Here is a 13955-nt window from a genome sequence, read left to right on the forward strand (position 1 = left end):
AGTGGGCATCCATTCTCCCTTCCTGATTGTACCCTTAAGTGAGATCCTTTTGGACTCTTCTGTTGGCACCCATAGCACTAATTGATTTAGTTCAGCTCACGGACTGAGGGGAGTGCTAAAAGGTCCCAGCTTGGAAAGGATGGTAAGCGAGGAAGAACTAAGGTCTTCCCAGGCCACCTCTGAATGACCTCCATTTTTAGGTCTTTTGGGATTCATTGATCAAGGTTAAATTCCAGGGAGAGCATCTGATTGGCCACTCTTGGTCTGGGGGTAAGGCAGGCACTTTGATTGACAGGCGGCCCAATCCCACCAGTCCTGGGTGGAGGAAGAGTTATTCCTCAAGCAAAATCAGGCTACTGTATCAGGAAAAGGACAAAGAGACGCTAGGTGACAAAGCAACAAAATAGCCCATATATTGAGAGAGAGAAGTTTCCATGGAGAGAAGGGAGTTTGAATGGGTTCAACAGTCCAGGCGGAGAAAGCTCTATTGTATGGTGAAAGGCACCCTGTTTGCTCCTGGGAATTTCTCAGGCCTTCACTGTCACTTGTTTACAGTTACCTTAGAGTAGGCATGTTTGCAGCTGGCTCATGTAACCTTCCATTTTAACTTTTTCTTCTTCCCTTTCTTGATAAATATGATTTTACTCTCATGACGTCGTGTCCACAATCTTTGATGCCTCATCTATGTTAATATCAGGTAGATTTGCCTGTGTGTTGTTTATGTGTTTGTGTATTTATACCATTGAAATTAGCGGGACCACATGACACTTTTTGCAAGTTCTTCCTTGTGATTTTCAGCTGTTTTTCATCCAGCAAGTCACTTTCCCTTAGATGAACTTCAGTTTCTTCATCTGTAAAATAAGAATAATAATACTTACTTCATAAGATTGTTAAACAAGAACAAGCTACCTTTTACTGAACACTTACTGTGAGCCCACCCCACAGGTCACAATTTTAAATTCATTCCAGATCAGTTGAGTGTTGAGGATGGAGGTATTTGGAGTGGGGCTGGGGCGACAATAAGGCATGGTGGGGATTATGGAAACTGGAGAGAATGCTCCCCTCGTGAGAAGAGAGCAGCTCTACTTAGCTTAGCTCATGGTTTTCAAACTGTGATCCCTTGAGCAGTACTGTCAGCAGCTCTGGAAACCTGTTAGATGCAGATCTTGGGTCCCACCCCTGTCCTACTGATCAAAACTCTGGGGTGGATCTCAAACGTGTGTTTGAACAACTGGCTAAGTGATCGTGATGCTCACTCAATTTTGAGACTCACTGCTCTTGTTACATTGCAGGACTGTGTAGCCAGACCGTTTACTTTTCCCAACAATACTAGAAATTTACTTTTTAAAGAAATCCCCCACTGTTCAATCTTGGCAAATGTTTCAAATTGTAAATTGCACTGTCTAACAATACTTATATTCTAGCCTGATTTGAACCTCTGGTTTATGCTTTTCCTTTTAATCCTTAAAATAATCCTTAAAAAAACAGTATTCATGATACCACTTTTAAGGAGGAAGACTATGTGGTTCCAAAGAGTGAGGTGCTGTTATATCACGTAGCCGGAAAGCGGCCACTCATGATTTAGATGTGAACGTACGTCTCACGGGGCACAGCATCACAAACAGATAACCATCTTCTGCCTGCCCCGGGTGCATTCCATCCATTTCACAAAGGGGCCTTAGATAGCATGGATTCCAAGGTTCTCATTTTTCAGAGGGAAAAACTGAGGATTAGAAGCAGAGATATGACTGGGGTCCCACAGTGCTGGGATCATACATCTTTATCCAGAATACAACCCCTGTGATGTTCCCGCCTTGCGATTTCTCTGAAGATGCCCCCAGGGGCCGGGAAGGTTTGAAACTAGAGACTCAGTCACTCATGAGCAGGGAGGTGGGAGGTGGAGGGAGGACAGGCCCCTCGGGGACCCCTGGGTCTGGGGGCCTCTAACCTGGACCAGAGGGAGGAGGACATTGGGAGAGAAAGACAGACACATGAGAGAGGAGGGGGCAGAAAAGAGGAATCTCTGCTGTTAGGGGGAGTCTCTGCTGTTCCCTGGTCTCAGATGGACAGACTGAGGCAGGAAGAGGGGCAGGACCAGAGGGCCTCCTGAGCTAGAATCCTACTTGTGCCATCTGCTTGCTGTGGGTCCTGAGCAAGTCGCTTCACCTCTCTGAGCCTCTGCTTTCTGGCTGGCAAAATGGGATGAGCATCCCAGATGTGGTAGGGTCGACATGAGGCTAAATGAAATCATACATGTGAAATGTCTCAGGAGAGAGCAGACCCTCCACACACAGTGGCTTGTTTTGTGGGTACCCCGCTCCTGAAGCCCTTCTGTCCGGGGGCAGCTCGGTATTGAGAGCTCCTGCCCTTCTCAGTGGAAAGGGTGACTTTGTGCGAGGAAGACAGCCCCTCCCGCCCTCTGCAGCTCATCACCCAGCTGTGCGCCCGCTTGACACTTGGCTGGGCTTGCTCCTGGGGCTTCTGGGCATTGAGCCAGCTCCCTTCTCCTTGACCCTGGAAGTGGAGCGCAGGGTGTGTGTGTGTGTGTGTGTGTGTGTGTGTGTGTGTTAGTGGCAGATTGCTTGAGTATGTGTGGATGAGTGAGTTGAGGGGGCATTGGTGCTACATGATTGTAACTGGGAGTGAATATATGGGAGTGAGTGAAGAGATTGTGGGTGTGTAAGCCCTCACACGTGCACTATAGTTTCAGCTTACAAAGCAGTAGAGTGCATGGTGCACAGACTCTGAAGCCGGATCCCTGGGTTCAGATACTCTCTCTACACCCTATATCTTTAGGCAAATTCTTTCTTGTTACCTCAGGTTCCTCCTCTGTCACATGAGGAAATATCAAAAATTCTTCACCACCTCTTTTAAGATTTTTGAGGATTAGATGAGTTAATATATGTCAAGTAGTTAGGATAATGTCTGACACATAGAAGAAGCTAAGTTTTATCTGCTGTAATGACATTATTATTATGATTACAAGGACTTTGACTTCTCAGGGAGAAGAATATATGTCTATTGCCTCCACTTCTTCCACAGAAACGCATGATGCTGGCAGCATTGACCTCATGTGACACTGGAAAACACAGGGCTCTGGGAGATTTAAGTCTTCAGGGCACAAAGTTAGGAAAAGGCAGAGCTGGTACCCAAACTGAGGTCCTATGGTTCCAAAACCACTGGGGGAGAGACAGGAGGATGGAGGCTATTGTGGGCGATCTTCCAAGCTCCCCTGAGGTCCACTCAGGCAGGCAGCTCTCCTGTTTCTGAAACCCGGCGAGGGGAAATGGGAGGTCATGCTGTGGAGACGTGTTCAGCTCCCTGCTTCCCCTCTGCCCACACCCCTTACTCCTTTTTCTACTGAGAAAACAGGGTTGCTGCCTCAGGAGGGCTTCTGCCTGGGCCAGTGCCAGGTAAACAGCAAGGGTCCATCCAGCTGAGAAGCTGTGGCAGTGGTTGCAGAAGGTGTCCTGTGTCACACCTGTCTTCTGAGTTAGGCAGTGGTAGGGGTGAGGGTGAAGTGCATAATTCCCAGCTGTAATGAAACCTGCAGGAGTTGAAAAGGAGGACCTGAGCTAACACACTGTTGTTCAGTTATCCATCCTTTGATTTGCTCTCATTCACTCATCACCCGCCATGCACTGCTCTAGGTGCTGGGACGCTCCCTGAGTCAACATATTGGACAAAATTCCACCTGTGGAATCACAATCTGTGTTTCCACGAGACCCACAGGGAGAGTCAAGTCTGAGAAGCGCTGTTACTGGGCATTTGGCCCTAGCAGGCAGAAGCAGGTTAGGTGGGGAGATTACACAATAAACAGGACCCAGCCCAGCTCCACCCTTTCCTCACTCCCCTCCTCACTGCCTGTCCCACCCCTCAGCTGGGATATGAAAAGCTCTGTCAGCCCCCAGCTTTCCTCAGAAGCCCTCCTGCAAGGCCACGATCATGAGCCGGCTCTGCCTCTCCATCGCCCTTCTCGTCCTCCTGGGCACCCTGGTGGCCGGCATCCCGGGCACCCTGGTGGCCGGCATCCAGGGGGGTGAAACCAGCAACCACACCGATGATGAAACCAGCAACCAGGTCAAAGGTAACTCCTGACCCACCTCTCCTCTACAGGCTGGGGGGAGGGGGGAGTGAGGGGAGTCCGTGGAAGGGGTTGGGGAGCAGGGGTGGGGTGGATGCTGACAGCCTCTCTGGATTTCTCCTGGGAAGTTGGGCAGTTTTAACTCCAGGGACATTTCCTGACTCTCAATAGGAAAAAAAAATTAAAATTAAAAAATATATATGCCGCCTACCTCTACCAGATCAGGAATCCCATCTCTGAGACTCTCTATTCCTGGTCATTGCCATGTCCCTGAACTTCACTGTAGTGTAATAAGAAGATCAATATTTGATCCTTGCCCTGATCCTGGAACAGACCTCCAGAAACTCCTGGAATTTACTGGGGTTATTTTTGGTAATGAGGTGAGAAAAGGAAGGCCACGGAGAGACCTGTAGGATGGGGCTGGTCTCCAAAAAAACCCAGTCATGTGTTTAGAGGTTACAACTTTCAACAGCCCGCATTCCAGCATCTCTGGGGAGAGGGGAGGGTATTGAGCTGGAGACCAATCACCAATGGCCGATGATTCAATCAATACGCCTATTATTGACACCTCAATAAAGATCCATAAATATTGGGGATCAGAGAGCTTTCGGGGTGGTGAACACATGGAGGTGCTGTGAGGGGTTGTGCTCCACTAGGGCACGGGGCCTCCGCACACCTCTATTCCCCCTTTGCCCTGCGCATCTCCTCCATTTCGCTGTCCCTGCGCTTTACCCTTTATAATAACCTGGGAACGGTAAGTAAAGGGTTTTCCTGAGTTCTGTCTGCACTTCTATTGGTTAGTGAACATGGAGGTGGGGTCATGGAACCTCCGATTTTTAGCCAGTTGGTCACAAGCATGAGTGACTCTGGACCACATGGCTCGCATTTGAAGTGAGGACAGTCTTGAGTCCTCAACCTGTGGGATCTGCACTAACTCCATGGATTTAGTATCAGAAGTAAATTGCCTTCTGGGATGCCCAGTGGGTGTTTAGGGAATTGTTTGGTGTTGGTAGAGACGCCACCTATTTGGTGTCAGGGAAAAACCAGAGTCAGTCTTCCCTGTGATTTGGGGGCTCCAGTGAGGCTTGGGACAGGGGAATAATGAAAGTTGGACACTGCAGCCAGAAACTCTTACCAGTTACCTGTATTTTCAGAATTCCTGGCAGAATCAGGTAGTTTATCTAATGGGTTGTGACATGACAGTATCTTGTCCTGACCCTATCACCCACATGCCGTGTGTCCTGCGGCAAGTCTTCTGCAGTTTCCTCACTTGAAAACGGGAACCACGTTACATGGGTTTTTGAACAGCTTATTCCCAGCTGTAATGAACTCATGAATTTAAAGAGTTTAAACACATTTCATGGCCAATTTTGTCCATTTTCCACCAAGATGTGTTAAATTGAAAAAATTTCTCTACATACCTCCTTCGGGAAAGAAAAAATATTGAGGTGTCAAATAATGATTATTCCTCTAGGATTAAAATTAATCAGAAAGACGTGGGACCACTGAGCAGAGCAACTGCAGGGAAAGCAAGAAACACAGTGCTGTGTGAGTTCCTCCTGGGACCAAGGCTGATACAGTCTTAGTAAAGGCTCAAGGCCCTTTCCCTTGTCCCCTTTTGACTATCATTTTATTACCCTCTCAGGATATGGAATGAGAGGTAGATTGATAATCACGTAGACCTGCCCCATCATCAAGGAGATTTTGCACTAACAGGAATTCCATTATCTCCATTCTATTCAATGACTGTGCGCTTGGCATGAGCATGAAATGGAAGATTCGTTCCCTGGCCATATATTTATTAAGTCCCTACAGGCTTGGTTTTTGGTGCGGGGAAAGAGCTGTAGACAGAATATGGAAAAATACCTTGCCTTCTCAGAGTGAGACCGACAATAGCAAAAGGGGAAATGCTCTGCTAGGTTATGAGTTTTTGAAGGTAGAGAGTGATGGGGATAAAAGAGGCTGTGCTCTGTCCGTAGACTGATCAGCGAAACCCTCTGTGATAAGGGGGCGTTGGAGCAGAGGCTGCAGAAAGAACGTGCCCGCTGTGAACCAGCGGCAGCAATTACCAGGGTGGCTGGAGCTGAGTGGGTGGGAGGGGAGGAGGGCGGAAGGGATGAGACCAAAGAGGCCATGGGGACAGGTCCTGACCAGCCTTGTAGGATGAGAATCGGAATTTGACTGTGAGAGAGATGGGGAGTCACTGAGGGACTGGTCATGGGAGCAATGGGATAGGATCCCTGTGGCTGCAGTGCGGAGAGTGGCCTCTAGGGGGCCAAGGGCAGAGACAGAGGCCCAGGGAGCAGGCTGCTGCAGGGGTCCAGGTGAGCAATGATGGAACGAGTACCCATGTTGTTCCCTGGGTCGATGCCAGATGCATGTTCACAACATGAATCTCTTCCTCTGTTGAGGTTTCTATGGGGGTTCATTATCTAGTCATGATGCCTTAAATCATTAGCCATTGGTGACTGTTCAACCTCCAGCTCCTCTCCGATCCCTGACGTTGGGTGGCGGGCTGAACTGCGGATGGGAGGCCACGAGGGAGAGGGTAGGAATGAAAGTTGCAACCCTCCTGTCAGGCAGTCGTTTCCCCTGGCAACCAGAGCCCATTCTGGGGTTACTAGGGTCTTCCCAAAAGTCACCTAGTTCACATAACCAAAGACACTTTTTTTGCTTTCAGCACTTAGGAAATAGCAAGGTTTGTAAGAACTCTGTGCCAGGATATTACAAAGAACAAGTATATATATATATATATATATATATTGCTTATTATAAGTCACAGTATCAATATAGCGTCAATATTCAATTTAGAGAGTCCCTGTGCCGTAACAAAAGAGAACACCCTGGTATGTGTTCTTCATGCCTTTCTCCATTACAGCCTGATTCCTTCACACTTTTTTATTAATGGTGGAAACTCTTTACCATACAAGTAATACAGAGAATAGTCTTATAAAACCCAGGTACCAGCTCCAATAATTACTGACATATGACGAATATTTTTTACCTTGTCTGCCGTTTATTATTCTTTTTTGGTAGAGTTTTTGGAACCTAATCCAAGGCATCGTACCAATTAATCTTAAAATATTTCATGATGGAGATATCAATTTGTGCATGTTTACCATATCATGTCACACCTAGGAACATTAATAATAATATCCCAGAAAGCAGGTTGTCAAATGGCCTTTTCAATTTGACCCATCCCCATAACCCTAACATTCTCTATTGCAAGACACACTGGTGGTTTCAGTTGTTGACATTGTAGACCAAACTGCGATGACGGTCCTCATAACTGACCCATAGCCCCTCCCATCCCATAAGGTTCTCAGCCTGCCTTCTGCCTGGAACCTCATCACACGGGTCCCTGCAGGGCCCGGAAGGTCAGGTACTTCTACAACGCCAAGTCCGGGCACTGCGACATGTTTATATACGGCGGCTGCCGAGGGAAGAAGAACAACTTCCCAACAGCACAGGACTGCATGAAGACCTGCGGTGGTCCTGTGGTGACCCACGGGTAAGGAAGGGGGCAGGACAGGGTGGGAGGGGAAGGGCTGAGAAAAAGAGATGGTGCTCAGGGGGCCACCCACCATTCACACTTGCACAGTGTCTTTCCTCCTCACTGCCTCCCAGGACAAGTGGCTCAGTGTCCTCTGAAACCGCACACTGAGCACATCCTCCACGGGCCAGCTTGGCAGAAGGTCACCCTAGAAGCCCCGTCATGAGAATCTGAGCTTCCTCACATGCTCCCCTTTTCTCAGATGGGAACACTGAGTCAGCCACCCTACAGAGCATGTCTGCAGTGCTCCTGAGCTCCCCACCTAGGCTTGAAAAACTTCCTTCTTCTTGGTCATTGTGGTCCTGGGTGGACTGTGGTTGCATATTTCTGGGAAAGTCTAGGATCTGTCAAGGTCAGCGGTGTCCAGGTCTGGGGCTTCAGAGATGTCAATCAGCAAGTCCCTTTCTTTTTGCAGAGGACCTGCGAACTGTACCACCCCGAAACCCTGAAGTCAAGGAGGAGCCACGCGGGGCTGGGCTGTGGCTGCTTCTGAAACAGTGTGGTGTCCTCTGAGTCCGTCTCAACCCCACCCTCCTCAGCAGAGCCCTGCCTCTCTCCTTCCCCCATGGGTCTACTTGCTTTAGCTCTGTCTCATCCAGTCGGCTCTAAGCACCATGAGAACAAGTCTTCCCTTTATCCCTAGCACTTAGCACAGGTCCTGGCATAGAGGAGATGGTCCATAATTATTTAAGGAAGGAAGGAGTGAATGCAAGAGCACATTCCTCATGTCAGGATTCTTGTCTCAAGCCACATCCTCACTGCATCCTCACCTTCATCCCCCACCCCACCATCACTGCTCTCCTTGCGGGTGGCCAAGGTGGAAATTCTGGCATCCAGTTCTCAGTATCAGTGGTGGCAGAGGTCTTTTCAATAAAGAAGCCCCTTTCCCTCGCAGTGATGTTGTACATTTTCCTTCTGTCGCTTCAAACAGTCTGGCTTATATTCCAATAAATTCAAATTAAACTAACTGGAGTGGATTCTGTGGTTTGCCCCTAAGAACCTTCACCACTAGGGTCCACGGAGGTGCGGGTCCTTCGCACTCTTCTGCAGAGCAGCCGGCACCTCCCCTTTTCCTGTCCTCACACTGGGCCCTGCCAGGTATAGGAAGCACCCCCATTACAGCACCATCTACCTCTGAGTGGCCACCCCAAGCGACACAAAAACCCGGGTGAGAGACACCTCAGCATGAAAGCTTCTTTCTTTACTTCTTGGGCCAGGTCAAATATGGGTGCAGAGGTGGTTCTCCTGGACTCTCAGAAGAACAAAGAAAGGAGCACGAGACTCGTTGTCCATTTGCAGTAGGAATCCCCTTGCCTGAGGTCACGTGTGGGGAGGGGCTTCTTACTTCAGTTAAAGAAGGGCAACTGCCCTTTCAGTGTGCCTGGCTCTGTGTTAACATTTTGCCTGCATTCTTCTATTAATCATCCTAAGAATCCTTCAAGGGAGGAAGCAGTGACACGGAGATGTCACTTAGCTGCCGTATGAGTTTTGTAACACAGCAGGTCCCACCTCTCCCAAATAGAGCGACTGTGACAATGTTTTCACGCTCCTGCCTCTGGGAAGATGTAGGCCGGAGGCACCTTTGGAGAACCGAGAGTATCTGCTTCACTGCAGATGAGGAAAGGGAGGCACGGGGACCACAGCAAGCATAGTATTCAAATAAACAAGGACGCAGATGGCGCTGATTCTGTTACTCACTTCCTTATAGTCTTGGGCAAATTCCCAACACCTCTCAGCTTTACTTTCTTTAATTATAAAATAAGGATAATGCTTGTACTTTTTTTTTTTTTTTTAATGCTTGTACTTTTTAACTAACCAGAGACGTCTCTAGCTTGTACTTTTTTTTTTTTTTTTTTTTTTTTTGCGGTACGCGGGCCTCTCACTGTTGTGGCCTCGTTGCGGAGCACAGGCTCCACACGCGCAGGCTCAGCGGCCATGGCTCACGGGCCCAGCCGCTCCGCGGCATGTGGGATCTTCCCAGACCGGGGCACGTACCCGCGTCCCCTGCATCGGCAGGCGGACTCTCAACCACTGCGCCACCAGGGAAGCCCTAGCTTCTACTTTTTAACTAGCCAGAGACACCTAGAAACACTCCCTTTCCTAGTGGAACTAGTTGGGTTTATTACTCACTACAGCAAGGAATAAGAATCACCTTGGAAGACAATATGATATCTCATTAAGAGAATGTTAGATAGAACTTATAGGATGAGGGCTTGTGTTAGGTGATTTGGTTGGCGGGGGTGTGTGTTTCAGGAAGCTGACTCTGCTCTGGATGGATGCTCTCAGGAAGTGGGGCATTTCTCTGAATGGGTATCTTAACTCTAAGAAGGGAAGACTAGCTAGAGGTTACAGCTGTACTTGGTAAAGACGTAGCAGTCACTCAATACAGGGGGATGCTTGGATATTTTGGTGGTTTGTATAATTGACCTCTTTTTGCCTGTGTTCAAACATCATTACCGAATGTCCTATTTTTGTCTTGATCCATCATGCACACAGAATGACCTTGTCTGCTGTTGAAGGTTTCTGAAATAGTTCTGTTGAGTAGGAGAACATAAGGCGCACTGTGATGTCAGCTCAGGTCTTGGAACTCAGAGGCTGCATTTCTCTTTCTCTATCAGTCTCATAAAGTTGTGATGACAGTTAAAAAGATGTGATATTTGTTAAATGCTTTGTACAAGTATTGGCAGAGTAACCTTTTAGTGAATGTGTAATCAGATAACGGTAAGAGTACTACTATAATTATATTTATTTAATAATTATTAATTTATAACAGTGAATGGGGAAATGACTTGGTATTCATGAAAAGAGATTGACTTCAGTAACTCACTGTGTTGCTGTGTGATCTTGGGCAAGTCACTTCACCTCTCTGAGCCACAGATTCTTTCTTTGTAAAAGAGGATGATGGTATGTGCCTTAAGAAATCCCCAGGTTTGGGCCCTTTTGAGGACCATGTTGATTAGGCTGTTCAAGTTCTCTGCACACCACTTACAAAAGCAAATTTTCTAGAAGCACATAGAGGTTTAGTTTCCTTGGTTCCTGACTGCTTTTTAAATGTGCTGTCGACTGTAGTAAAGGAACAAATAGCATTGATTGCTGAAGTGTCCCCTTCTAGAAGTCCACCCTCATGAAGTTCTCCCAGTGCCAGAGGAGAGCCACAGTCTCTCTTCCAAATAGGTCTCCTTCTTTGTCAGAGGTAACCGAAAACCCTCTTGCTTCAGTGATTGACCTTACCCCTATTCTGCCCTTTTCCCACCCCACCTTGCCTTTATTATACCCCCTGATCAAAGGGGCTAAGTGTTAACTGTCATATAGCTCACTATTGTTCTTATTACAAGGACTTTGACGTCGCAGGGAGACAGAATATATGTCTGTTGCCTCCACTGCTTCCTCAGCAACCTCACGACGTGGGCAGCACGGGTCTCATGCGGTACCTGATGACACGGGGCTCTGGGAGATTTCTGACCCCAGGTCACAAAGTTAGGAAAAGGAAGAGGTGGGACGCAAACTGAGGTCCTCCAATCCCAAAACCACTGGTGGAGAGATCAGAGTGGGGGGTGGTTTGCAGGGGATGATTGAGAAGTGCTGTTACTGGGCATTTGGTCCCAGCAGGCAGAAGCAGGAAGCCTGCTTATGTGGGGAGACAATAATTACACAATAAGGAAAGTGGCTTATACCTGTCCATGTTTCCAACCACAGACCACTAGAAACAGTCCACTTACAAACTGAACGAGTTGGGTTTATTACTCACTGCAGCAATGGACAATGAATGATATGGCATCTCATTAAGAGGTTGTTTGAAGGACTTAAAGGATGTGGGTTTCCATGAGGTTATTTGCAGGAGAGTTTCAGGAAGCTGGCTTTGCTCAGGATGGATGCTGTCAGGCAGTGGGGCAGTTCTATGATCAGGTGTCGTCATCTTATCCTGAAGTGAACTTTCAGCTGAGAACTGAGGAGGTACAACCAACGGACTTTGCTATGAGATTGCTCACAGGGAGTGAGAAAAAGGTAGAATGAAGGACAACACTCAGCCTTCTGGGGGAAGGTAGGGGAAGCAAGTCTTTAGAAGGAAAGACAATAAATTCACTTTGGTCAACGTTGAGTCTATGGTGCTGGCAGAACACATAGGCAAATATGTTGAGTAGACGTTGATTCATTCATTCACTTGTTCACGAAATGTTTATTAGGGATAAAATATGTGATGACTGAAACCTTTGATCAGACTCCATGGCTTCAAACTCTGGCTCTGCCAATTTACTAGGTGTGTGGCCTAATCAATTTGGTAGCATTATACATTTGTGAGCACATATAGATCTTGAATTGTGTCCATAGAGAGGGAGTCATCCTTCCATTTACATAGAAGGAAACTGAGGCTCAGAGAAGGTGGGGATTGCTAGTACCTCAGAGGGTGAAAGTAGCAATGTGAATTCCCTGTCCTGATGTGCTGGTAAAAGTCACTGAGTCAATGAGAATGTCTAAGTAACTCTGGGAGAGGTAGAATTAATCATGTAAAACACCCATCACCGCTATTGACAACCCGCTATGTACCAAGCCCTGCACGTACATCTTCAGCTCTAAATACCACAACAACCTTAATAGGTTTTTCTTCCATTTTAAAGTCATTCAAGCTGAAGCTCAGAGGTTTCAGCCCTTCTCCAAGGTCACATAACCAATACTGGCAGGGGCTGATATCCAAGCTTATCACTCTCTGTCTCCCATGATTTTCCTTGAAAGACGTTGGAGATCTGTGCATTCAAAAGCCCCGGAGATTCACCAGAAGATATTCAAAGTTCTTCAAATGGGGAACCTCTGCTTTTCATTATTATTTTTTTGTGTGTACTGAGACCAAGTGGAAACAAATTTTGGTAAAGAATTTTGTTCGCATTTATGCCATGAGGGCCTTACCTGTGAGTTAGAGGAGGAGGATGGCTGAGAAAAGGCCACTGGATAGAAAAATGCGGAACTTGGTGGTGACCCTGGTAAAGGCAGCAGATCTCGCTGGTTATGAGCAACAGAAACTGACTCTGGCTATTGGGAGCAGAGAAGGAATTTGTGACAACGGTGTGGGGATGTAGTGGCATCCATTCTCCCTTCCTGATTGTACCCTTAAGTGAGATCCTTTTGGACTCTTCTGTTGGCACCCATAGCACTAACTGATTTAGTTCAGCTCACGGACTGAGGGGAGTGCTAAAAGGTCCCAGCTTGGAAAGGATGGTAAGCGAGGAAGAACTAAGGTCTTCCTAGGCCACCTCTGAATGACCTCCATTTTTAGGTCTTTTGGGATTCATCGATCATGGTTAAATTCCAGGGAGAGCATCTGATTGGCCACTCTTGGTCTGGGGGTAAGGCAGGCACTTTGATTGACAGGCGGCCCAATCCCACCAGTCCTGGGTGGAGGAAGAGTCATTCCTCAAGCAAAATCAGGCTACTGTATCAGGAAAAGGACAAAGAGATGCTAGATGACAAAGCAACAAAATAGCCCATATACTCAGAGAGAGAAGTTTCCATGGAGAGAAGGGAGTTCGAATGGGTCCAACAGTCCAAGCGGAGAATGCTCCGTTGTATGGTGAAAGGCATAATCCTTGTTCCTGGGAATTTCTCAGGTCTTCAATGTCACTTGTTTACTGTCACCTTAAGGTGGGCATGTCTACAACTGACTCATGTCTCCTCCTCTTTTAACCTTTCCTTCTTCTGTTTTCTATTTCCCTTCTTCCTTTTCTTGATAAAAATGATTTTACTCTCATGAAGTCACGTCTGCAATCTTTGATGCCTCATCTATGTTAATATCAGATATATTTGCCTGTGTGTTGTTTGTGTATTTGTAATATTGAAATAACTGGGGCCACATGACTAACAGTTTTTGTCAAGTGTCTTCTTTCTATTTTCTGCTGTTTTTGCTTCAGCAAGTCATTTTCCCTTAGCTGAATTTCAGTTGCTTCATCTGTAAAATAGGAATAATAATACTTAGTTCGGAAGATTGTTAAATAAGAACAAGCTACCTTTTACCGAACACTTACTGTGAGCGCACCCCAAGGGTCACAAATTTGAATTCCTTCCAGGTCAGGTGAGTGATGTGGATGTAAATATTTGGAGTGGGAGTGGGGCTGGGGGGACAATAAGGCATGGTGGGGATTATGGAAACTGGAGAGAACGCTCCCCTCGTGAGAAGAGAGCAGCTCTACTTAGCTTAGTTCATGTTTTTCAAAGTGTGGTCCCTTGAGCGGTACCATCAGCAGCCCCAGAAACCTGTTTGATGCAGAAACTCAGGTCCCGCCCCTGTCCTACTGAAGCAAAACTCTGCGGGTGGAGATCTCAAATCTG

The 13955-nt window shown here is 47.1% G+C and overlaps 1 protein-coding gene across 1 annotated transcript; it reads left to right on the forward strand.

Moving 5' to 3' along the window:
- The first annotated feature begins 3945 nt into the window (after positions 1 to 3945).
- Positions 3946 to 7599, forward strand: LOC132505647 (serum basic protease inhibitor-like). Its single transcript, XM_060123811.1, has 2 exons — positions 3946 to 4087; positions 7403 to 7599. Exons 1-2 carry the CDS (start codon positions 3946 to 3948, stop codon positions 7597 to 7599), a joined length of 339 nt encoding a protein of 112 aa, XP_059979794.1.
- Positions 7600 to 13955: the final 6356 nt, after the last annotated feature.

This window comes from Lagenorhynchus albirostris, chromosome 15, assembly GCF_949774975.1.
Source record: "Lagenorhynchus albirostris chromosome 15, mLagAlb1.1, whole genome shotgun sequence".
Lineage (NCBI taxonomy): Eukaryota > Metazoa > Chordata > Mammalia > Artiodactyla > Delphinidae > Lagenorhynchus > Lagenorhynchus albirostris.